Source organism: Heteronotia binoei, chromosome 21 (genome assembly GCF_032191835.1).
Source record: "Heteronotia binoei isolate CCM8104 ecotype False Entrance Well chromosome 21, APGP_CSIRO_Hbin_v1, whole genome shotgun sequence".
Taxonomy (NCBI): domain Eukaryota; kingdom Metazoa; phylum Chordata; class Lepidosauria; order Squamata; family Gekkonidae; genus Heteronotia; species Heteronotia binoei.
The window spans coordinates 123,787,033-123,814,141 of record NC_083243.1 but is presented as its reverse complement, the minus strand read 5'-3'; the positions used below and the strand labels follow the sequence as shown (position 1 = coordinate 123,814,141).

The following is a 27,109-nucleotide window of genomic DNA, read 5'->3' as shown; positions in this document are numbered from 1 at the left end:
GTCATCATGCCCTGCATGCAAAGCGTCCATGGCAGAAGACTCCTGGGGCAGCTCCAGGATCCCTCTGCCGGCAGCAAGATAGGACCTGACAGCCCTATTCCCACATCATCAGAGTTTGCCTAAAAGCAGTCCTTTTTTCTCTCATCTCACAGAGATCCACATGTGCGAATATTGAAAGGGTGGAAATATATGGAAGCTTCAACAACAGTTAACTTATCCAGCCAAAGTGATGGTTCCCAGCAATGCAGTCACAGTGAAATTTTGGCTGTTTTCTAGGCCATGGTCAGTTGCCAAGGAAAAGAAGATGAGAGCACACATGAACTAAAACCCAGACCAAGAACTGAAACACCAGGTGCTCTGCAGCATGCAGAGGCTCTATGGCAAATGTATAAGGGTTTCTCAGATAGCAAATCAATGTGCAAAGAGTGCCTTAAAGAGAGGAAGTTTAAAAAGTAAGGTAATGGGGTCTGGGTTTCATCCTGTGTTTTAATTTGTAGGGTTCTTCTCATTTCTATCTCAGGATACTATAGCTTCAGCTGAAAGCAATTATCTGTTGAGGCTGAATCTTGCAATACAGCCTTGATTACCCATACTTATCCAGACCTTTTTTTTTTTTACTCTCAAGTCACAGCTGTCTTATGGCTAACACGTGTGGTTTACTAGGCAAGGGATGTTTAGAGGTGGTTTAACATTGCCTGCCTCCATGTCATGCTCCTGGTATTCCTTGGGTACTCCCATCCATATACTAGCCAGGGCCAACCCTGTTTATCTTCCAAGATCTGAAGAGATCAAGCTAACCTGGGCTATCCAGGCCACAGCTTTTCAAGACTAGATTATGGACCGCCCTGTTTGGAAGTTTCAGTTAGTGCAAAAGAAAGCATCTAGATTACTGGAAGTTGTCAGGGAGAGATGTAAAATTTCTTGAAATTTTGAAGCTACAGGAAAAAACAACAATTTCCCCCCAGGAAAAAAATGGGAAAGGGGGATGGGATAGAATATATGCAATACTTACTTTCCTATTAAACCTAAACTTCTTTTACTGATCTATTATAACATAAATCATTTGTAACTTGGAAAAATGGGGGGGGGGGCTTTTCCCCCCCTGGCCCTTTATATCTCCGAGGGTCGAGTAAATTATAAAGAATTACATCTTAGGAGGTTTGAAAGATCTCCTTCAGGGTACAATTCAAGGTACCAGTCATCACCTCATAGCCCCAAATAGACCAAGGTACATAAAGAAAAGCCTGCCCTTAAATGCCCACCTCTGAATTAAGGTCTTCTAGAGAGGCCCTACTCTGTGTGCACTTATCCTTTGAAATTAGGCAGGTGTTACTGAAGATACACCAGGAAGAAATGAAGCAAATTAGTGATAATATCTGGTTCTCCTCACAGATGGCAGAGCAGCAAGAGTCTGTAGGTGGCAGAGTGGCATTTACAACACTATTGCCAGGAATCAAAATGGTATCTGACCTTGAGACAGTAAAATCTTCACCACGCTGCACTCTTAAAGTCTGCCAAAATATGTGCCATTTTGGAGACTGAAATACAAAGATCTTGACAATTACATCAAATGGAAATGAAAAGCTTAAAGAGATTTTAAATATTCATGTTTCAGTGAAAAATGGAAAACATGCTTAGTATGATCCTGTGCCTGCTTTTTACTGGTGTAAGAATGCTTGATGACAGTAGAGGCTCTGATGATACAAGAAGCAGAAAGGGCAGTCTAAACCACTTCCTCCTCCTCACTGCAGCCACTCCTTTTTTTTAATGACTTTAGTCCACATTGAACCCTTGACCCTTCACATTGTTTCTTTGGTACCATGGATGGCAGCTATGGAGAGGCAGAAAAATCCATATCTGTCAGCACCTCATGCTAGCGCTACATATGTTTCATACAGTCTGAAGTTATGCATATGCATGAAACATAAAGACTATTTTGGTAGACACATTGAGTTTGCCTTATAATATAAAAGTAGTACATGTGGACCAAAGCAGATCTGTGTTGAATATCAGGCATGGAAGGAAAAAAGCTGATGTGCTTGCTGGTAACCACTACCAAGAAGTGGAAGAGAAAGAAAACATTTGAGGCAACCTTGTTCAGACCCTGTAGTGCATAGGGTTGCTGGGGGCAGGGGAATCCCCACTCTTGGGGGGGGGGGGTGTTTTCCCACTGCTGACCAGCTGGCTGGCGGGGGGGAATCCCACCCCCAACTGGCCCAAAGGCCATGTGATGATGTCACCTGAAAGCAATGTTATCATGTTGCACAGTGCTGCTTTAGTTTTGGGGCAAAACTCTATGGTAAAATTGGCTACAAAGCAGAGTTTTGCCCAAACACTAGAGTGTCAACCCCCTGGTAGTGCACCATCTGGTGAGCTGCTTGGCAACAAAAGGCAAGTGGTTCACTTGGCTGTTCTGCACACACTACCAGTAGATAAGTAGGAAGGTAGGAAAGTAAACTATTTAGGGCTTTAAATGGAAGAAAAAGGCTTTTGAATTGTACCTGGTAAAAAGACAGGCAGCCAGTACACATCTTTCAGCACAAGCATAACAATAACATAGTAACAATCTGGCTGCTTCATTTTGAACTAACTGAAGTTTCTGGACCATCTTCAAAAACAACTTTATGTAAAGTCCATTGTAATAAGCTAACCAGAACCTCCAGGCTCCCAATTTTCTCTTTCAGAAGGTGTGTAACCCCCCTCTAGGACCAGGAGAACAAGCAGGGAACATTCCCTCACCCAATTACTCTTCCAGCAAAAATGATCAGTCAGGTTTCAGTCAATTGAGGCCATTTTGATGCCAAACCCAGACCTGAATCCAGAGTGAAAGGAGACCACACAATCCATTTCCTCCAAAACCACCCTCAGTTGTATGTTCACAGCATACTTGAATACCTTGCCCAGTAATGAAATATTAACCACTAAATGCACTAGTTATTTAAATATTTCAGGTCCAGAGATTCTTCTTTCAGGATGGCTGGCACCAGCTCCTACATCAAGGAGACATTTATAACTTCCTGGACCCACTCTACAAACCCAAACCAGAACACAACTATCAGCTAGTGGGTACAAGGGTTGAGGACAGACATGGTGGTCTGCTGCACACATGGCTGCAACTTGTCTACTTCCTCAGATCTAACCAGTTAAATACCATCCATACATCTGGAACTAGCTTGCACTCCAGTGGCATCCTGAGACCAAACTGCCTGGAGTCACTGCAAGCCTATGAATTCTCTGGGTCTAAATTCTCAGGAGCCTGAAATGCAAGACTCCTCACCATCTGGGAAAGCTCCACTAGACAGCATCCCATGAGTGCAATGGTGGCAGAGGACTGAGCCCACTTCATTACTGTCACCGCCACAGAACAGACACACAGCTTACAGAATACCTGCACATAATAAACTGCAACAAAACCCAGAAAATGGCACAATTTCACCACACCAAAACTTCTGTTAATTTTGCTGGGAGTACACTTATGTGAAGGCTGTTGCAATGATTTCACCTAACATATTTAATAGGACAGGAGGCAAGATAGAACCAAGGAGGTTAATTGTTGATGTGAAATAGGCCTTTTCAGTTCTGATTTAGGAAACAAAACCTGAATTATAACTGGTACCCAGGAAGCTCTGGAAATAATTAACAGTGTAGAAAAATAATCTTACCCAACAGGTTTGTCAGCCACAAAGCCAAGTCCTCCTTCATTGGTAATAGGTTTGCCTCATGTCTACTGGCCAGCCACTGACTATACTGATGCATATCAGAGAGGCCAGGGCCTCGGGCCTTTGGGCTAAGGGCAGTGCACATCCTTTATACACTGGTGCTTCCTGTTTTGTGGAAGAAAAAAAATGTTAGTATTCTGCATACATGTTTGCATTTGTATTATGATGTTAGGTGCTCATGGTTCAAATTCAACACAAGCACAGGATGTAAGATGCTAAACAAACAGATGTTTACTTCATAAAAATAACATTCATGATGGTTTTCAGGAGTTTATTTCTCAAACAGACTTTTGGCTAGTGGTGATCTAAAATTGGTGTATGTGATTGTACTCACCCTAACACACATGTTGTCATAAATCTTTGTGAGCAGGCATTCAAAATACAAATATAAAAGAAGTGATTAGGTTAAGAGGTTATTGAACTGAAATTGTGATAACTGGGAGATGTCCTATTAACATAGTTGTTCATGGACATCTGGAGATGTGACACTGTCATATTTAAAAATGATCCTGGGCCATTCTTGAAACAACTCAGTGCTATCAAACTGAGGCAGTATATAGAAAAGATCATTCTGGGTCTTCAGAGTGCTTAACTCTGTACCTTCCTTCCATTATGTTTATAAAACAGTGGTAAACCACTTATCAGCCTCTTGCCATTCCACTGTGTGATTAGTTTAAGATTTCCCTGCCAGGTATCTATATATACATACATAAAACAAAGATATACAGATACACAGACAGATATGTGAATACTATATGCTAATGTAACTTCAATGTACCTTATTCTCAATGTGGCCAAATCTGGGATACTTAAACCCAGAGACAAGAGCCTAAACAGAGAAGACAGATTTTTCTACAAACATGAGAAATGTCCCAAGTCTGCAGGAAAAAAATTGAAAATCTTATAGAAAACTCTCCCAAAATAACAGAAAGAATGCCTGCAGCTTTAAAAAAATGTCATCTGTAGATGTTTTTAGGCAACCACACAGCCTTCAAGCCTTGGTTTCTGTCAGTAAAAGGAAGGGCAGGGCCATAGCTCTGTATCATTAGATACACTCACACATACACATACCCACAGATATTGGCAAACACATCAGCAACTGGGTTACGAATGGGTTTTCACATCCAATAGCTTTACCCAAATTGACTTCAAAAGTGTTTGAACATTAGACCACTTGTTAGGGAACAAAGAACTGCAGGTAGGAAATGGAAGGAAGAAGCCAACAGAAGCACTTCTCCAGTAGACTTGCCAATCTCCAGGTCCCAGTGGGGGATTTTGCAGGCTCCATTCAGCCCCCAGTCAGCTGGCTGACGGAGGGAAGCCCTGCCCCCACAGCTACCATGTGCCTTTCCACCCCTGAAGGCTTGGGAAGGGCTTGCTTTTTGAAAAGTGTGTGTGCCTTAAATCTGTAGCAGCCAGGCTGAAGGGAGGTGGGGTGAGCCTGCAGAACAATGTGGCTTTGTGAGAAAAAGAAAGGAAGTAACCCCCTCCCTCAGTTTGTTTTACAGTCAATTCAGAAGTCATTTGCACAGTAAAATAGAGAGAACCTCTGGTTTCTCTGTGTTAGTCTGAAGAACTTGGTTGAGTATACAGCATTCAACAACTCCCTTGGTGAGTAAATTGCCCCAATGAGACCACAAAGTGTGTGCTTCCAAACTGTGTTTATTTTGGCTGCTGTGTGTGTGTGAGAGAGAGAGAGAGAGAGAGGAGGGGGAGGCAGCGGGGAGGAAGTTAAGCCAGCTGCTGGGGGATGAGGAAGTGAAGACTGTATTCAGGGGAACTGCATTGCTGTATTTTTATTTATTTATTTCAGGGAATGGGAAAGTTTCCTGGCTCCACCCCCAAAGTCTCCCAGCCCCAAAGTCCCCAGGTATTTTTTGAGTTAGAGTTGGCAACCCTATTCTCCAAAAAAACATGAAGCATCCATTGGCTGAATATGCATCCACTGGCTGTTAGAAAGGAGAAGCTGCTGAAAAAGTGCAGAGAGCTTTGCTGATCATCCTTTCTAATTAAAAAAAGCAAGCTCTTGCCTTTTCTTTTAATTTTTTTCCCTTTTGCTAAAACTAGCATATCATTTTCTTAGCAACATTAAGACACAAGAAAGCCCTCTTCCCCAAGGTATAGAAACATGACAACACTTGTAGTATTCTAATAGCCCAGATCGTTAACACTAATAATGGTTACCAATGTCCACAAAAATACTAATTAGTTGTCTTAAAGAAGTTAAGATGAAGGACCAAATAGCTGTGTTAAATGGCTGTTTCTTGATAGGGAACCATAAAACCAGCAATGCAGCTCAAGTGCACCATAAACACACTGATGAGAAAGCAACCTATAGCAGGGGTGGCCAATGGTAGCTCTCCAGATTTTTTTTGCCTACAACTCCCATCAGCCCCAGCCAGCATGGCCAATGTTTGGGGCTGATGGGAGTTGTAGGCAAAAAAACATCTGGAGAGCTACCGTTGGCCACCCCTGCCCTAAAGGACTGGCTCATAGTGTTTTGTTGTGCCATGAAGGATGGCAATAGTATAGGTCTGGGAGACAATGTAGGATGCAAGCTATGGCCATGGGATTCTTTCATGCCAGCGGTGAATGGAAATAAGATGAACCTCTTCAGTGCTCCTTACAACTCTGCCTTCAGCTCTGGAACTTGAAATGCATTGGTGGGGAGGCAACAGTGGGAAGCCTCTCACCTTCTGTTATACCATCAGCTGGGAGATGAGCCCCAGTGGTGCTGCCAGTGTTTCTGGAGTTTGTCTGGCAGAAGAGTAACAGGACAACTCTGCAAGGTGAGGAGAATCACTTCTGTCCATGCAAAGAGAAGCAGGCTGTAAGAAGATGAGTTCCACTGGCATTGCCAAAACTTGGGCTGTGGTATATGCACATCATGCCTCTTCCTTCCTTCCTTATTGACACCCTTGGGTTGCCCCTGAAGCAGCCCTGGCAACTTGATGTCTAACATCATTTCTCTTTTGGAAAGCCACTATCTACTGCCTTTCCCTCCCCCTGGAGAAATAAGCCCTATCCAGAAGTCCTGATCACATGAGCACACAGTCTGTGGGGAGAGAGAGCAAGTATGAGGGTACAGCCCTACCCTCTACCTCCACACAATTGCCAAGGAGTCTGCATGGGGTAAAAATGTAGAAGAAGTGTCCCTCTATACACTCCATCCCCATGATCAGCAGTGCTGGTTTTGAAATGGTGCTTATCATGGGGAAAGGATAGGCATGTGGGCACTTCTCTGCATTTGTCCCACGTAGACCACTTAGCAATTGCATGGGGACGGGGCCATCATGCTCATGTTCACTCTCCCCTCCATGCAATAAGAATACCTGCACATGGCTAAAATGTATTTACACTGTTTAACTCATAGAAAATCTCTTAAATCTAAAACTAAAATCATAGCTGTAGATTGCCACTGGTATACATTAGCACACCAATTATTGTCAAATGCAACCTACAGCTAAAGCAATATGCTTAGGCAAGAAAACTAGAATGAAATTAAATGAGAATGTTGAGATTGATTCAGAAGTGTCCATCAAGTGAGGACTTGGATGTTCTCCCAGTCAATGTGCAGGGTCCATGATCTGTCAGTTTGAAACAGGAAGATTCTAATATTCTAGCATATTACATGACTCTGAGCAGATGGCATTACACAGGAAGCCAATAGCCTTTCCCAAAGGAACAGTAAGAGGTGGCATTGCCTCTTTCTCCAGGTTTCTTTGTAGGCAACAGCATGACCTGAATGACTGCCAAATGATTGCAGGGAACTAAGAGCACCTCTCAGTTGATAAGACTATCCCCAGCTTTGAAGAAAATGAAAATGTGAATAGTAGAGTGCTCCCAGTGCAGCAAAGAAACTGAAGGTAATGTTCCGCATCTGTTTCTGAGAATTTAAGAAAATCTTAATTATGGATTTTAAAGCGAAGTAAAAAAACCAATTTTTAAAAGATAGTTTTGCACCAAACCATTCATTCAGTGCAACTGACAATCTGAAGCTGCTCGCCGCACTCACTAGGAAACCACTACAGTGATACATGCAGCCGTATCCTAGATATTTTACTCATAAGGAAGTCCCACTGTGTCCAGGCACACTCCCCAAAAAGTCAGTGTAAGATTACAAACTCTGAGGTTGCAAGAGTTTGTCCTTAGTAAGGCTGATTGCAGCCTGATTAAAGAAACAGAGTCGCTGGATTAAAAATCTCTAAATAAGGAGCGCATTGAATTTAAATGCATGAAAAAAGAAACATCCTCTATCAAGAACACATAAAAACAGGAAATCTGTTTATTTCTGGGCTAGTGTGATGCTTTGCAAGAACAGTCAAGGTAAAACTTTTTTTAAATGACATATCTGCAAACCTACTGAAAAATGACTTTCAGCACATAATTATGACGCATAATGGTTCTTTAAACTGTTTATAGCAAAACTGGACAGCAGAAGGCCTAGAAGTCATAGTTCATCCTGCAAAGATCTCTCCATCCTCTATTGAATTCTATGTTGTTGTCTAAGAATTCTCTCACACCAGGGGGATGGTTTGTTTTAGTTTGGGGAGAGTGGGCCAGATTTAATTCCTAATCCATGGACTACCTGCTCAGAACAATGTCTCTATTACATAAATTTATTTATTTATTTAATTATATTTATATCCTGCCCTTTCCTGTCAGGCTCAGGGTGGCTAACAACAGTCAACAATTTAATAACAATTTAAATTATTAAAATAAAACATCATTAAAATATTAAAACAATTTTTATTTATTTTATTATATTTATAAGTGAATCAGAAAATGTTTATTTCATCCACAATACAGGAGCATCCAGAAACACAGCAGAGGAAAGAGCCTTTGATAAAAGAATAATCCTAATAGACCCCAGTAGAAAAGTCCTGTGTGATGTGAATGAGGTGTTTCTGAATGTGCAAAGAGAAAGAGAATAAATAGGGCTGCATAATGTAAAATGATGACATTTTAAAATCTAAATATTTTCAAGTATCCAACTGGCAATTTTTTATAATGAATTAAACCTTCACAGGGCTGTGCTATACCCCACTGACTAGCATAGTCATTTTCATCTGAGCCCATTCATGGGAAGGGCGGGTTAAAAATTGAATAAATCAAATTAAATCAAAATGTGATGCCACTTCAGCTGAACAATGTCTGAAAAATCAGCTTTTTCCATACCATGTACCATTAGCTTTTTAAGATTTATCAGGTAGATCATCTTAACAATTTTATCTACTATGGATACAATTAGGATACACACCATGCAATCCTATGCAAAGTTACTCCAGTCTAAACCTATTGATTATAATGGGCTAAGATTAACTCCACATAAGAATAAAGCTGGAGCCCAATTTGAAACTGAGTTACACCAATCTAAATCAGTGTGCTTAAACAAATATAACTCTACTTAGGATTGCACTTTATTGGTAGCTATCCCAACAATGATCTCCCAGCAGTGTTGATGTAAGCCCTGTTCTTAAGAGAGAGCTGGGTTTCAACTAGTACAAAGCTGAGTTTCTGCAACCATTTTGTCTGAAGTATATTTCTATGCATCAGTCACTGAGTAGCAGAAATACTCCATTAACACATCACCATTGAAAATACGAAGCATACGGACTTTCTTTTTTCCCTTTCAAATTATAAGATTTTGAGCCATTTAGCTGTGCAGCTAAAGTAGGACATCATAAAGCCATATAATCACAGATGTTCACTCACATTGCTTTAATCATTCAACACAGAAATGGCAAACTGATTACTAAAGCTGAATGGTTAATAAAAAGCCCCTTGTTACCCACCAAGACATATCATGCTTCAGAATGCTGTAACAAAATTGCTATTCTTTTATTTATACCAAACATCTTCCCTATATTCATGTTTTTCTTTTCTTTGGAAAATGTTATCTTTAACTCCAAAAACACTACTTTCACCTGAGGCATTTGGTGAGAACTCTTATTTGTTAAAAACTATCTATAAAGATCATCAACCATTCTCAGCCCTAGCAGGCATCCCCAAACTACCCAAACACTTGCGTTGATGGACACAGCAACACTTGCATTGATGTGCTTGGCTTACATCCTTTTAACTAATCCCAAAATTAAATTCTGTTGAATTTTCCTGAAGTTCATAAGTTTGTATGTTACTATCATTTTGGAAAAGAGTTCATGGCATATCTAAGCAGTTTTACCTGCTTTTACCTTCCAATGTTCCTAAGAAGCTAAAAAGACTGACAACTGGCCCATGGTCATCAAATTAAAGAAATCCAGGGACCTGAACTCCATCCTTCCAAATTCCTTTCCTGGAGGCTATCCACTACCCCACTCCAAAACTACTAACTCTTTTCATTTTGAACTTTCAAAGCTTAGTCTTTCAGCACTTCATCAAGTGCAATTCCCTGTGAACTCAACTAGTACCTGAAGAATTTCAAAATCAAACTTCACAGTGCATTCATTTGATTCTGCACATGGATTTTAACACGAATACCACTGTTATACATTTAAATACACATGTAGGTATTTAGTTAAAGCTGATAGGCAGGTGCTATGAACCTGGAGTCTAGCAAATGGATATAAATGCCTTGAACACTTACCTCTATGTCTTACTCTTCAGTTACAGACATCTCCACCTTCATGAGGACCTTCCACTGGAGACAGGACTTTGTTTACACTCAGTTAAAATGCACCTCCTATTTATACAGTGCAGCCTCTCCCCCCCCCCCACCACCTCTAGGATAGTAATGAGGCATCTCTGATTCTTAGCCTTATTGTCTACATAAAGAATTCATTGCAAGATAGTTTACAGTACACCTAATGGCATGTAACAGTTTCAACAAGTTGGAAGGTTACATTCCTTCCAATTCACTCTCACCAAACAGTGAAGTTTTTATGCTACTAAACAGTAGTGCATTTAGTTTTCTGTGTATTGTAGCTTAGCCCAGTAGTTTGCCAGTCCAGTAATTCAAACTGTCTGCTGATGTTTGTCAGTGATCACTAGGGGTAAGCAAAGAAGGTCAGATGACCATTTTTATCTGTGATTTTTTTTTTGTTGGCACTAATTAGTAAAGAAAAAAAACCCCCAATATCAACTGTGGCTTACAGCCACATATGGTTGGGAGGGATTCATTTGTCTAAGCAGCAACAAGTAATACTTTCCAGATTGCTTTTTGAATAAAGTGTAAGATATGCAATGTCCACCAAAATCACCCACAAAAGCTATGTAAATACTTCTTGCTCAGGCTTTTTACTGCTACCAAAGGCAGGCCAACTTTGCAAAATTATTCAGAATGCACAAGCTATGAAAGCATATCTTAATGGAACAAGATGGAAGGGTGGATAAAAGCTTTGACAGGGGATCTGGCAAATTCCTGGTAAAGAGATCCACCAATGGCTATTAGCTATGATGGCTAAATGGAAACTTCATGCTCAGAGGTAGTATTACTTTCAAATACCAATTGCTGGTTGACAGCAACAACAGGAGATGGCTCTGACCTCCATGTCTTGCTTCAAGGACTCCTGTAGACATTCAATTGGCCACTATGAAAAGCAGGATGAATTATTGGTCGTCTTACGTGGCTCAGTGATACAACATTTGCTTGGCAAACAGAAGGTACTAGACTCAATCCCTGGCAACTACAGTTAAAAGGATCACAGAGTAAGTTATGTGAAAGACCTCAACCTCTGGTCTTGGAGTGATTCTGCCAGTCTGAATGGCCAGCATTGACCTCAATAAACTAAGGGCCTGATTTAATATAAGGCAGCTTCATGTGTGATAAATAGTAAAAAAAAAAAAAAAAAGGACTCTGGACCTAGTAATAATACTTATGATTTATGTAGTCTTGTTGAGTTTTAAAAAGCTCTACATGTGTATTAGCTCAAAAATCCTTCCAAGAATGCTCTCAGATAGGCTACTATTATTACCACTATATTACAGATGAAGCTAAGAGGGTAGCGGCTCACCTAAGGTCACCTGGATAAGCAAGGACAAAGGAAGATTCCAACCAGGGACTTCCCACCTCACATTCCTACCTGCTACTGTAATTTGTCACATGAGACAAACCCACACCCATCACCAGCCCAGATACCATTTCTTTATGCAGCTTGCTTTATTCACCAATCCACACCCCTGAAGGTGTGGTTAACTTCACCCACATCAGAGCAGCAGTGCATTACACAGGAGAAAAACCACAATGCTGCAACCTAATCCTTATTCTTCTCCAGCTAGCCTTCTCTCAATTCCCCCTTCTTTCCTCCTGGACCTTGACCTAAACTCTGTTCCCTGTTCCCTTCCTCCTGGACCTTGACCTAAACTCTGTTCCCACACACCTTACCTTAATCCACCTAGGCTCAGAGAACCATTGTTCTCCCATACAGGCTTGCTGACAGCCACCACATCTTTTTAGCTTCCCTTAAGGGACACTGCCAAGAGTGTCCTGTTTCTGAGGCAATCCTAACTGCACCTTCCTGCCTCTCAACCCACCTAGATGGACCTTGCTGCTGGATCAAAGGGTCTGAGGGTTTGTCCTGACAGGCAGTTTATTTTTTAAGTATTTTATTTGTTAGATTTGTGTCCCAACCTTCCTGCAAGAACCTTTTCCAAATTTTATTTTATTTGTTGGATTTATGTCCCAACTTTCCTATTCAGAATATCAGAACTGAATAGACATTAAAAACCAGTTAGCACAATAGATTCTTAAAAAACAATTAAAACAATTACAAGATGGTGAAGTATACATAATATTACAGTATAACCCCATGGGCTGGGTAGATGGTAACAGGAGTCACACTAAGCTTATAAAATACCAGTACTCCACATGGGCAGATGGATAGGGCAGCTTTTTGCAGGGAGGCCAAATGATTGAGTGTCCATCACCTGAACCCAAAGCCTGGTGGAACAGCTCCGTTTTACAAGCCTTGCAGAACTTCAATAGGTTCTGCAAGGTCCTGATACCAGGCAGGATCATGTTCCACCAGATAGGGGCCAGGAGAGAGAAAGCCCTAGCTGGTTGAGGTTAAGTGGATATCCTTCGGACCAGGGATAACCAGAATATGTTGATCAGTGGAGCACAAGGCTCTCTGGGGGGTATATGGGGAGAGACAGTCCCTTAGATATGTTGGTCCCAGACCACTCAGGGCTTTAAAGGTTAATACCAGCACCTTGAAACAGATCTGGTACTCAGTTGGTAGCCAATGCAACTGACAGAGCACTGACTGAATATGCGCCCACATAGGCATTGCAGACAGCAGGTGAGTCGCCACATTTTGTACCAGCTGGAGTTTCTGGGTCAGGTTCAAGGATAAGCCTGTGTACAGTGAATCACAGAATCACAGGGGTCACCGTAGCCAGGTGGAGAGATAAGGAACCAGTTTCCTGACCCACTAAAGATGATAAAGGCAGACCTGGCAACTGTGGTGACCTGGGCCTCCATAGAAAGTGAGGTATCCAGGATCACCCCAGGCTCCTAACTCTCTGTGCAGGCTCCAACAGTGCCTCATCGAGGGCTGGGAGTCTGATTCCCAAACCTACCCCATTTTCAATGGACTGAGTTTCAATCACCCAGCCACAGCTTCCAAGGCCCTGTCCAGATTTTCTAGGGTGGAGTCCAGGTGGACATCCATCAACAGATAGAGATGGGTGCTATCAGCATAGTGGTGACAACCCAGCCTATACCTCCACGCCAATTGGGTGAGGGGGTGCATGTTAAGGAGAGCTGGTGAGAGGATCAACCCTTGTGAGATTCCACATTCCAGTGGGTATTGCTGGGAGACCATCTTATTGAGTGCCACCCTCTGTCCCCAACCATGGAGGAAGGATGAAAACCATTGTAGGGCAGTCCACCTAACTCCTACATCGCTGAGGCAGTGGGTCAATAGATCATAATTGACCATGTCAAATGCTGCCATCAGAACAAAAGCAATAGCAGTGCTGATCCACCCCAGTCCAGCTGTCTGCAGAGGCCATCCATGAGGACAACCTGTCTCATGGCCAGGGCAGAAACCATGCTGGAATGGATCCAAGATAGATGATTCATCCAGGAAAACCTGAAGTTGCTCAGCTACCGCCCTCTCAACTCCTTACCAAGGAACAGCAAGTTCAGCACTGGGCAGTAGCTGGCTAGGATCGCCATAACAGCATTGGATATGTCAAAATTTCTCCTTCAATGAATCATAATTGCTTGTGCTTATCACATTATAGTAGTGTTGCATCTGTCCAACCTTCTCCATCTGTGAACCATTTACCTAGACAGAGAAGCTCAAATGTGGCTGTGTGCCTTCTAAAGTGGTGATGGAAAGTGCCCTCAAGTATCAGCTAATTTATGTTGACCCCATAGGGTTTTCAAGGCAAGAGACATTCAGAGATGGTTTGCCATTGGCTACCTCTTCATAGTCACCCTGGACTTCCATAGTGGTCTCCAATCCAATACTAACCAGAGCCAACCCTGCTTAGCTTCCAAGGTCTAATGCTAGCCTTGGCCATCCAGGTCATGATACCCTCTAATGTATGATTATTTAAATTAGTGTTTCTCACTTAGAGAGAAAGCCTGTTCCTGCTGCTTGCTGGTTTATGGCACATCAGCAAATTCTGGTAAAGAACAGCTCACTGATCTGACTGACCAATTGCCCTGACTGGACCTATAATTAATCTGATGGCTACCTCTCTGAAACCCTCACAAATTATTCTGAACTGGTAACATTTAACATTTGACATGTAAATATATTCCACAGCTTTTGAGGATCATTTTACACCCCTATCATATTATATGTCCATGTCTGCTGTCCTTATTATACTACCGGGGTATGTGGGGCAGTTTGGAAACAAATGATGCTTTTATGATGTGACTAAAAAGTGCAGAAAAGCAGCAACACAGTGAACTAAGCAGAGGGGGCACCAGCTGTAAATGCAGGCTATCCTCTGTTTTCATGGATACAAGACAATGATGAAAGACAGCAACAATTTGGGAAATGAAAGAGTAGCAAAGGATCAGAAGTCAAAGTTGAATTCAACAAAAGTTAATGTAAGTTTTTAATATCCCCACTATTCCTCATTAGGATAAAGAGTCATTTAGAATAACAGCATTTCTCTGGCCCTTCTTCTTCAGCTTGCTGGAAATCACAGCAATTTAGGGGCTGAAATGTTCAGAAATTAGGGTTTATGTTGTGTCCACAAAGCATATAGTTGAGCAAATATAATTATTGTAAACAGATGTGAATCTACACCCAAGGTTAACATTGCCAACTGCTCCTAATTATTATTATTATTGTTCACTTTTACAACACTTTGTTTCTAAGTGTTGGATATTCTTAGAGAAAAATATTATTTAGTTATTTAGCAGAGTTAGAAATGAGTAGCACAGCAGAGAATACACAGAGATCATGTGTGTGTTTAAAAGAATATGATTGCTTTACTTAAAACTACAGGGAAGGGTAAACTGGGAATAAAATAACAGACACTAACTTCTGCATGTTTACGGCTTGAGAACAAAGCTAGGAACGGCTTCTCTTCTCCAAACTTAGACAAAGGGAGGAAGAGATACCATAAAATGCAGAATAGGCAATACATTGATTTCCAATCACAACACTTAATTACTGGTCATTTAACTAAGACCTCCTACAGACTTTCGGGGGGGGGGGCTTTCTCTCTAGCTAACAGATAGGTTACAGTTAACACATGTGACTTCTTGTTGACTAACAATAACAACAGGGTTAACTGAAGTGTTGCAGACTTGCTAATCCCAACACTAAGGTATGCATGCATCCTGGACTCAATTCAAGACTCCTTCCTGAGAAAGAACTCTGCATATGACTGCTGCTTAAGCTTGACAACTCTGGATTGAAAAATTCCTAGAGATTTGGGAGTAGATATTAGGAAAAGGAGGGTTTGGGGAAGGAGTTCAGCATGTGATGCAATAGAATCCACCCAGGGGAAGTGAACTCTGTAGTCTGGAGATGTTAATTCCAGGAGATCTTTAGTCCCACCTGGAGGCTGGCAGCCCTACCTATGTGAAAAACTTTTATATGGCTAGACATTAGGGTTCCCAAGAATAGTACTTCAGGGAGCTATTCTCTCACCAATGATGTTCAACATCTATATGCGCCCCCTTGCCCAGGTTGGGCTGGGTTGTAACCAGTATGCAGATGACACCCATTCTATCTGTTGATGGATGGCCACCCAGACTCTACCCCAGACCATCTAACCAGGGTGCTGGAAGCAGCGGCTGGTTGGCTGCAACTGAGCCATCTGAAGCTTAATCCAATCAAGATGGAGGTTCTGTACATGGGTCGTGGGAGGCTAAGATTGAGTTTGTTATCGTCCACCAAATCAAAAGATAGAGGATGATTATAATATGATGGAAGGATTAAAGATAGTGGCTAAATGTAAAAACTGTGTCGTAATAGGTGATTTTAACTACCTGCAGATTGATTAGGTCAATACGTCTTCAGGTCGAGGGAAATTTGAGTTTCTAGATGCTCTTAATGACTGTACTATGGAGCAGATGGTCACAGAACCTACCAGGGGTGGGGAAATCCTGGATTTGGTCCCAAGTAATGCCCAAGACTTGGTGAGAGATGTAAAAGTGATCACACCACTTGGGAACACTGACCATAATGTCATAGGTGATTATAACAGACTGTTTGGGTCAATATGTGTTCTGGTCGAGAGAAAGAGATTGAGTTTCTAGATGCTCTCAACGACTGTGCTATGGAGCAGATAGTCTCTGAACCTACCAGGGGTGGGGTGATCCTGAATTTGCTCCTAAGTAATGCCCAAGATTTGGTGAGAGATGTAAAAGTGATCGCACCGCTTGGGAGCAGTGACCATAACGTTATTGATTTCACCATTTGTATAAATAGGGAGTTGCCCCCAAAGACCAGCACAACCACTTTTAACTTTAAAAGGGGTAAATTCTCTGAGATGAGGAGGCATGTGAAGAGGAAACTGAAAGGAAAGGCACAAACAGGTAAAAGAAAATACCTGCATGGTTAACAAACAAAGTAATGGAAGCTGTTATAGGTAAGAAGGACTCCTTTAAGCGGTGAAAAGCTAGTCCAAGTGAGATTAATAAAAGGGAACACAGGCTGTGGCAAATCAAATGCAAGACTGTGATCAGGCAGACAAAAAGGGATTATGAGCAGCATATTGCAAAAAACATAAAGACCAACAATAAAAAATTTCTTCAAATATATTAGAAGCAGGAAACCAACCAGGGAAGCAGTGGGGCCCTTGGATGACCAAGGGGTAAAAGGATTACTGAAGGAAGATAGGGAAATGTCTGAGAAGCTGAATGCATTTTTTGCCACCATCTTCACTGTAAGAACATAAGAACATAAGAGAAGCCATGTTGGATCAGGCCAATGGCCCATCCAGTCCAACACTCTGTGTCACACAGTGTCCAAAACTATTATATATAGTTTCTCCAAGCTAAAGAGCATTAAGCATTTTAACCTTTCTTCATAGGGAAAGTGTTCCAAACCTTTAATCATTCTAGTTGCCCTTTTCTGCACTTTTTCCAATGCTATAATATCCTTTTTGAGGTGCGGTGACCAGAATTGCACACAGTATTCCAAATGAGACCACACCATCGATTTATACAGGGGCATTATGACACTGGTTGATTTGTTTTCAATTCCCTTCCTAATAATTCCCAGCATGGCGTTGGCCTTTTTTATTGCAATCGCACACTGTCTTGACATTTTCAGTGAGTTATCTACCACGACCCCAAGATCTCTCTCTTGGTCAGTCTCTGCCAGTTCACACCCCATCAACTTGTATTTGTAGCTGGGATTCTTGGCCCCAATGTGCAATACTTTGCACTTGGCCACATTGAACGTCATCTGCCACATTGACGCCCACTCGTCCAGGCTCAACAGATTCCTTTGGAGATCCTCACAATCCTCTCTGGTTCTTACCACCCTGAACAATTTAGTGTCATCTGCAAACATGGCCAGTTCACTGCCTACTCTCAACTCCAAATCATTTATGAACAAGTTAAAGAGCATGGCACCCAGTACTGAGCCCTGCGGCACTCCACTGCTTACCTTCCTCCACTGCAAAAACTCCACTGCATTTTACTCCATGACTTTCGAGCTTACTAAGGAGACTTTGATGAGAAACTTTATCAAAAGCTTTCTGGAAGTCAAGGTAAACAACATCTATCGGGTCTCCTTTGTCCACATGTTTGTTCACCTCCTCAAAGAAATGTAACAGGTTAGTGAGGCAAGATCTTCCCTTACAGAACCCATGCTGAGACTTCCTCAATAACTCGTGTTCATCAATGTGCCTACTCATTCTGTCCTTGATAATGGTTTCTACCAACTTTCCCGGTATTGAAGACTGACTGGCCTGTAGTTACCCGAATCTTCTCTGGAACCCTTTTTAAAGATGGGGGTGACATTTGCTACCTTCCAGTCCTCAGGAACGGAAACAGATTTCAATGAAAGATTACATATTTTTGTCAAAAGATCCACAAGTTCAACTTTGGGTTCTTTTAGAACTCTTGGATGTATGCCATCCAGACCTGGTGACTTATTAGTTTTTAATTCGTCTATCAGTTTTAAGACCTCCTCTCTTGTCCCCTCAATATGACTCAGGTCTTTCAACACCCCTTCCAATATAAGTGGTTCTGGAGCAGGCAAACACTTCTCATCTTCCACAGTGAAGACGGAGGCAAAAAATGCATTCAACTTCTCAGCCATTTCCCTATTCTCCTTTAGTAATCCTTTGACCCCTTGGTCATTCAAGGGCTCCACTGCCTCCCTGGCTGGTTTCCTGCTTCTAACATATTTGAAGAAATTTTTATTGTTGGTCTTTATGTTTTTTTGCAGTATGCTCCTCATAGTCCCTTTTTGCCTGCCTGATCACAGGCTTGCATTTGATTTGCCACTGCCTGTGTTCCCTTTTATTAATCTCACTTGGACTAGCTTTCCACCACTTAAAGGAGTCCTTCTTACCTTTTACAGCTTCCATTACTTTGTTTGTTAACCATGTAGGCCTTCTCTTATACCTGTTTGTGCCTTTCCTAACTTGTGGTATATATTTTATCTGAGCTTCTAGGATTGTAGTTTTAAATAGCCTCCAAGCTTCCCCAAGGATTTTGACTGTATTTACCTTTTCTTTCAGTTTCCTCTTCACATGCCTCCTCATCTCAGAGAATTACCCCTTTTAAAGTTAAACATGGTTGTACTGGTCTTTTGGAGCAACTCTCTATTTATACAAATGGTGAAATCAATAACGTTATGGTCACTGCTCCCAAGCGGTGTGATCACTTTTACATCTCTCACCAAATATTGGGCATTACTTAGGACCAAATCCAGGATCGCCCCACCCCTGGTAGGTTCAGAGACCATCTACTCCATAGCACAGTCATTGAGAGCATCTAGAAACTCAATCTCTTTCTCTCGACCAGAACACATATTGACCCAATCAATCTGCGGATAGCTAAAATCACCTATGACGACATAGTTTTTATGTCTAGCCACCATCTTTAAGCCTTCCATCATATTATAGTCGTCCTCTATCTTTTGATTTGGTGGGCGATAACAAACTCCCATAGTTAAATTGCCTTTTGGGCCCTCTATTTCAACCCAAAGCCTTTCTAGAAGAGAGTCTAATTCTCTGACCTAAGTCTTATGGGACCGTATGCCCCCTCTGACATACAGAGCCACCCCACCTCCAACCCTTCCCTCCCTATCCTTCCGATATAGCTTATATCCAGGAATCACCGTGTCCCACTGATTCTCCTCATTCCACCAAGTTTCTGAAATTCCCACAGTGTCTGTGTTTTCCCCAAACACTAAACATTCCAATTTACCAGTTTTACTTCAAACACTTCTAGCATTTCTATACAAACATCCATTCTGTCCAAAAGTCCATTCTGTTTGTCACTATCTCAGTGGACAACTCTGATCCATTACCCGGTAGAAAAGTATCAGCTAACCATTCATCTCTATGAGATGAGTCTTCCCGAACCAGAGACATTTCATCTCCTGTCGGCTTTCCCCCAAGATTTAGTTTAAAAACTGCTCTGCCACCTTTTTGATTTTCAGCACCAGCAGCCTGGTTCCATCCGGGGACAAGTGGTGACCGTCTTTTTTGTACAGCTACCGCTTGTTCCAGAAAGCATCCCAGAGCCTAACAAGCTTAAACCCTTCCTCCTTACACCATCGTCTCATTCACACATTTAGACTTCTAATTTGTGCCTGTCTCTCCAGCCCTGCATGTGGAACAGGTAGCACTTCTGAGAAGGCTACCTTGGAGGTCCTGGCCTTAAGTCTCCCGCCTAGCAGCCTAAATTTTTCCTCCAGGACCTCACGACTGCATTTCCCCACATTGTTGGTGCCACCAGCTCCTCCCCAGCACTGTCTATCAGCCTATCTACTACACGCGTAATGTCCGCTACCTTCGCACCAAGCAGGCAAGTCACCATACGGTCAGTATGCAGTTTTGCCACCCAGCTGTCTAGTTGTTTAAGGATCGACTCACCAACTACCAAGACCTCTCTCCCTGCCCAGGGATGGTTCCTTGGCGCGAAAGGATTCCCGCTCACCAAATGAAGAAGAGGTCCCTTCTGAGGGCGCATTCCCCTTATCCTCAGCATGGTGCCCTGTTCCCTCTCGACCCTCATGCTCCTTGGCAGCAACAGGGCTGCCTCGTTCAGAGCGGGGCTCATCTAACACGTCCCCGAGAGTCTTCTATGAGTGCCTAACTGACCGTCTCTGCTTCTCCAGATCAGTCACCTCAGCCTCAAGGGTACAAACTTGTTCCCTGAGGACCAGGAGCTCCTTGCATCAAGCACACACCCAAAACTTCTGCCCTGTGGGCAGATAGTCATACATGTGACATTCAATGCAAAACACTGGAAAGCCTCCACCCCCCTGCTGGCATTCTACCTTCATGATAGCTTTTTAAAAATATGCAGTCCCTTTTTAAGCCCTGTTTGTTTATGTGGCTCCCCACCTGGAGAGTCTACTTACCTTATTGGGAACACAAGGTATCTGGGTTCCTGGTCCTTACACAGCCCCCAGGCTAAGAGCCACAGGCCAAAAGCCCTTAAGCTCTCTGGCAAGGCACAGCTTAACAATGCAAAGAGGGTGGGGAACACAGCCACTCTAATCAATCATCAACGATCACCTTCAATCACCTTCACCTTCAGCCCTTCACACGAACTCAGAAGTTTTCAGCAAATCCCCCAGCTGCCAAGCCACAAACTTCACCCTTTGTAGCACTCTCTGTTCTATTCCAGAGGTCTCTGCAATGTGCTTAGTCTCTGGCAAGGCACAACTTAATAATGCAAAGAGGGTGAGGAACACAGCCACTCTAATCAATCAAACTGTGGAAGATGAGAAGTGTTTGCCCACTCCACAACCACTAATTTTGGAAGGAGTGTTGAAAGACCTGAGTCAAACTGAAGTGACAAAAGAAAGGAGGTCCTACAACTGATTGACGAATTAAAAACTAATAAGCCACCATGTCCGTATAGCATACATCCAAGAGTTCTGAAAGAACTCCTGACAAAAATATGTAATCTTTCATTGAAATCTGCCTCTGTTCCTGAGGACTAGAAGGTAGCAAATGTCACCCCCATCTTTAAAAAGGGTTCCAGAGGAGATCCGGGAAATTACAGGCCAGTCAGTCTGACTTCGATACCGCGAAAGTTGGTAGAAAGCATTATCAAGGACAGAATGAGTAGGCACACTGATGAACACAAGTTATTGAGGAAGACTCAGCATGGGTTCTGTAAGGGAAGATCTTGCCTCACTAACCTGTTACAGTTCTTTGAGGGGGTGAACAAACATGTGGACAAAGGGGACCCAATAGATCTGGTTTACCTTGACTTCCAGAAAGCTTTTGATAAAGTTTCTCATCAAAGTCTCCTTAGTAAGCTCGAAAGTCATGGAGTAAAAGGACAGATCCTCTTGTGGATCAAAAACTGGCTAATTAATAGAAAGCAGAGAGTGAGTATAAATGGGCAGTTTTCGTAGTGGAGGACGGTAAGCAGTGGGGTGCCGCAGGGCTCAATACTGGGTTCCGTGCTCTTTAACTTGTTCATTAATGATCTGGAGGTGGGAGTAAGCAGTGAAGTGGCCAGGTTTGCAGATGACAGTGGTATTGTCAACAAGCCTCTATTTAGTTGTGATTTGTTTCTCCCCTTCAAGATCAACTTATCCTGGAAGCCTAAAAATTGAGCTGTGGGGCATCTATAATACAAAGATTTATGCTCAGTGGGGAATGGCCAGGTTTACAAGTAACTTCACATAATCTCATCATGCTCACTGGTAATGATGGTAGCCTCAGAGAGAACTAATCTCCTCTCTCCTACTAGTTTTCAGACCACTAATCCATGCCTCTCAGTATTTAAGAGTGTATGTGTGTTTGTTAAGTGCCATCAAGTTGCTTCCAACCACTAGTGACCCTTTGAATTAATATAATGTCCTCTAAAACATCCTATCATGAACAGCCTTGCTCATATCTGGCAATCTGAGGGCCATGACTTCCTTTATTGAGTCAACCCACCTCATGTTGTGTCTCCCTCTTTTTCATCTAACTTCAACTTTTCCTAGAACTATTTTCCAGTGACTCTTGTCTTATATATTTTCTCATAATCAAGAGTACTTTCATTCAAAAGACCTGGTTGGTTTGGGACTCAAACTTCAGGCAGTACTAAATTTATATCAGCATATCCCTCAAAGGGATTTCTAGTCCAGTGATCTAATCTGAACTATGGAATTGGTCACCACAAATCCAAACTCAGTAAAACTGCATCTATCCCTAGCCAACAGACACCCCTCCCTGTCCTCATTTTCATAGACTTGCCAGCCTCCAGGTGGGGCCTGGAGAACTCCCGCTTTTACAACTGATCTCAAGATGAGAGATCAGCTACCCTGGAGAAAATGGCTGCTTTGAAAAATGAACTCTATGGCATTGTACCATGCTGAGGTCCCTCCCATCCCTGAACCCCACCCTCTCCTGGATCCACTCCCAAGGTATTTTCCAACACAGACCTAGCAACCCTATTTTCAGTGTTCTTCAAGGAGCACACCTGGATTCCCCTCACCTTTCTCCAATCCAGAAAAAAAGTAATATTAATTCAGGCTTCTGGTTTTGTAATGGAAATCAGAATCTGTCCTCAAACTTGTCCATACTCATCCTAATGTGTAACCTAGGAGCAGTGGTAGATAACTCACTGAAAATGTCAAGACAGTGCAATTGCAATAAAAAAGGTCAACGCCATGCTGGGAATTATTAGGAAGGGAATTGAAAACAAATCAGCCAGGATCATAATGCCCCTGTATAAATCGATGGTGCAGTCTCATTTGGAATACTGTGTTCAATTCTAGTCACCGCACCTCAAAAAAGATATTATATAGCATTGGAAAAAGTGCAGAAAAGGGCAACTAGAATGATTAACTAGAATGATTGGCAACTAGAATGATTGGGGGAGGGACGGTGGCTCAGTGGTAGAGCATCTGCTTGGGAAGCAGAAGGTCCCAGGTTCAATCCCCGGCATCTCCAAAAAAGGGTCCAGGCAAATAGGTGTGAAAAACCTCAGCTTGAGACCCTGGAGAGCCGCTGCCAGTCTGAGAAGACAATACTGACTTTGATGGACCGACGGTCTGATTCAGTATAAGGCAGCTTCATACGTTCATTAAAGGTGTGGAACACTTTTCCTATGAAGAAAGGTTAAAACGCTTGGGGCTCTTTAGCTTGGAGAAATGTCGACTGCGGGGTGACATGATAGAGGTTTACAAGATTATGCATGGGATGTAGAAGGTAGAGAAAGAAATATTTTTCTCCCTTTCTCACAATACAAGAACTCGTGGGCATTCAATGAAATTGCTGAGCAGTCGGGTTAGAACGGATAAAAGGATGTACTTCTTCACCCAAAGGGTGATTAACATGTGGAATTCACTGCCATAGGAGGTGGTAGCAGCTACTAGCATAGCCAGCTTCAAGAGGGGGTTAGATAAAAATATGGAGCAGAGGTCTATCAGTGGCTATTAGCCACAGTGTGTGTGTGTATGTGTGTGTGTGTGTGTGTATATATATATATATATATATATATATATATATATATATATATATATATATATATATATATATATATATATAAAATTTTTGGCCACTGTGTGACACAGAGTGTTGGACTGGATGGGCCATTGGCCTGATCCAACATGGCTTCTCTTATGTTCTTATGTTCAGTATCTTACATACTCAGCCCTGCAATAGCAGTTCCTGTGTTCCACTGTGATTTCCTTGGATTTGTCTCTGTGTTCTATTAGTATGCTCTGGGGTACCTATCCTGATGCACCTGAATGTCTCTGCTGCTTTCCTTTTCAGATTTATCTTGTGAATTATGGACTGCAAACCTGGAACTCCTGCCTAGGACTTGGACCAGTGCCTGGAACCAGTTTAGCCAGGTAGTTACTAGTCTTCTTTCAATCCACTTTGAATGCACTTTGCAACATTTTATCATGTAAAACAGCAAAATCCACTTGCAAATGATTGCTGTACACTGAAAGTGGTTTAAAATTGTATTATTCAGCATGTGTGAAAGTACCCTTGGTCTCTTGCTTCTGTTTGCTTGATACACGTTGCACAATACACATGTGTACATTTTGAACATTTGGATGTTAACACTGCATTCTGTCTCCTGATATTATCATGACTGCTTGTGTGAGTACTGAGATAATTTTATTTAGGGAAACAGCTAATGTATTAACATTTTCCTTTAATCAAACAATGTCAGTACTTTTTAAAAAAAAATGGTTAGAACTTGTTACTTTGTCCGACTGTCCCAATTGTTACAGTTCCTAGGACTGACAGATGGTTAAAGAAAGATTTTCTTTCTTATTCTTATTATGGTATTGTGATTTGGAGTTGAACTGCAAAGTGACCTCCCAGTTCATCTAACATATGTGTTTTCCCAACCCTGATACATTGTCATATTAAGTAGAAGGCAGTCAAGAATGTTATTTCTTTACTGAAGATGTATAACTGAAACATGTAGTACCTGTACCATTTATCTGAATTCTAGCATATCTCATTCTTTGGACTAGTAATGGATAACAGCATGCTAATTATTTTCTCATATACCTCCTAGCTATACAAAGCTAGTTGGAATAAAACATTCAGGCAGCTTCCAGAAGATGTACAAATTCAGGTTTTGGTAAGACTCCAGGGAAATGGATTTCCAAAGCTAATAGATAGCTACTAAGATAGTCCCTCTATGTACTTCTTCATTTGATGTATGGATAGCATTTTTAAGACAATCAAGGACAAAGGTCATAGAGTCAGTGTAAGTATATATGAACCAGAGCCAATATATATGACCCAGGGTATACAGGACTTTATAGATCATCACCTTGAATTGAGTTTGGAAGACAATAGGGAGCTAGTGCATACACTGGTGCATTGGTATAAATGTGGTCCTTATTAACTTACTAATATTTTTTTTAATCTGAGGCTAAGAGAATACACACACACATACCCTAACAACATTATAAGTAACCATATCTACAATCTTAATGGTTATTTCCCCCCTCTAACATCAACAAATAACTGGATAAAATATAAGCTCACTCATATGCAGCAAGCACAGTTATATTTTTGTAAGGAAATTCAATCATTTTTTCTAGTTATTTTATTATCCATATAAACCATACCACAACCAATTTAGCCCAGAGTTTCTGGACCTCTCCCAGATTAACTTGGAGCATGCTGTACATGTTTAAAAAAAGGGAGAGTGGAAAGGGGAGAGGGGAACCACCATCTGAAACTCATTAATCAATTAGAATTTTTAAGAGCTTACATCAAAATGTGATCTATACTGATAAAGTAAACTCTAATTCACAAGCAGTCTTTGTCCTTTGTATTATGAATACATCTGATACAAAGTGAATGGTGTGCTTAAAATGCAATGGGACAGGAACCTGGCACATGGTGACACACTGATGTTTAATACGTACATAAGCCTTGAGGATTGGAAGTGACATCATCATCATTTTTGGTGATTTTAATGCTCGGATTGGCTGTAATAATCAGAAATGGATCTCTCGTTATGGCTTTGAAGCGGCTGAATCCTTTCCACTACAATTATGTTTGCCCCGTTGTTCTAAAGATACTTTAACCAATAACGCAGGTCTTAGATTAATTGAATTCTTAATAGAACACGATGCTATAATATTTAATGGTCTCTCCAAATTTCTGGCTGCAACTGATTTTACTTTTTTTTTTTCCACACGGGGTTGCAGTGTGATAGATTTTTGTTTGGGTTAACCCAGCCTTCTGTCATCTATTGATAACTTTTACATTGATTCGTGCACTTGCCCCTAATTCTATCTTTAAGATTGGATCTGGAGGTTAATATGGTATCATCTTCCCAATCTGTGAAGGCCTCTGAGAATGTTCTTTAAAAAATCAAGTGGTCCCTGGCCCTAGAAAGGGAGTTTTCTTCCCTCTTTGGCTCTGAAGCACTGTGCAGATTAAGGAATTCAATCATAAATTCCAATTCAGATGATACAATCCTTTCAGGATTCTCATTATTAATTGATTACTGTAGTGCTAAAGCTAAACCTGTGATCTTGTCTAGGTCCAGTTTCTCTAGCTGGTTCGATACAGATTGTTTAGCTTGTAAACAAGAACTGAGAGCACTATTTAAAGAGGCCTGTCACTCCAGACCCAACAAAAATTAAGGCCTATATTGCTTGTAAAAACAGCCTACCTGGAGCTTATTACATCCAAAAAGAAAGTTTTCTTTCAGAATAAATGGGACCAACTTTACCACTCGATAAAATCTAATGATAATAAGGTTTTCTGGAGAATCATTTCGGGTAATCTAAAAAACAATTCTGTTACTGACCCAAATATTTCTGCACAAATATGGGTTGATTACTTCTCTAACATTTTGCCTGCTCCTTAGCAAACCCCACAGTTATGTCAGCCTGGCCTCCAGTAACTCTAGAGGAAATCAGTAATTTATTGATGGATTTAAAAGCAGGTAAAGCACCAGGCCCTGATGGCCTTCCCACTGAGGTATTCACAAAGTTTGCCGATTGGTGGCTCTTGCCCCTTGCAAAATTGTTCTCTTTCATTGATCTGTATGGCTCTATCCCAGACTTGGCTTGATTCTATAATTATCCCAATTTACAAAAAGGGAGGGTTGGAGTTACCAGAAAATCCCCCCCCCCCCATTAGTTTATTATCTATAATGGGCAAATTGTATGCCAAAAATTTAGAACTTCGATTAACTGACTGGATGCACTTAGGCAACATCATAGGTCCTGAACAAATTTGCTTCTCCAAAGGCAATTCTGCTATGGACCATTGCTGCACTCTGGCCTTCCTTGCTGAAAAATATATGCATACCGGGACAAAAATATTATATGCTGCCTTCATCAACT

General features: G+C 41.6%; 1 protein-coding gene across 1 annotated transcript in view; it reads right to left on the bottom strand.

Moving 5' to 3' along the window:
* Positions 1 to 27,109, bottom strand: part of GAS2 (growth arrest specific 2) — a 242,727-nt gene that overhangs the window by 209,199 nt on the left and 6,419 nt on the right. Inside the window, exon 2 of the mRNA XM_060262743.1 lies at positions 3,663 to 3,824. Coding sequence (XP_060118726.1) covers positions 3,663 to 3,804 — 142 coding nt within the window. The 5' untranslated portion in view covers positions 3,805 to 3,824. The remainder of the gene's footprint in view (positions 1 to 3,662; positions 3,825 to 27,109) is intronic.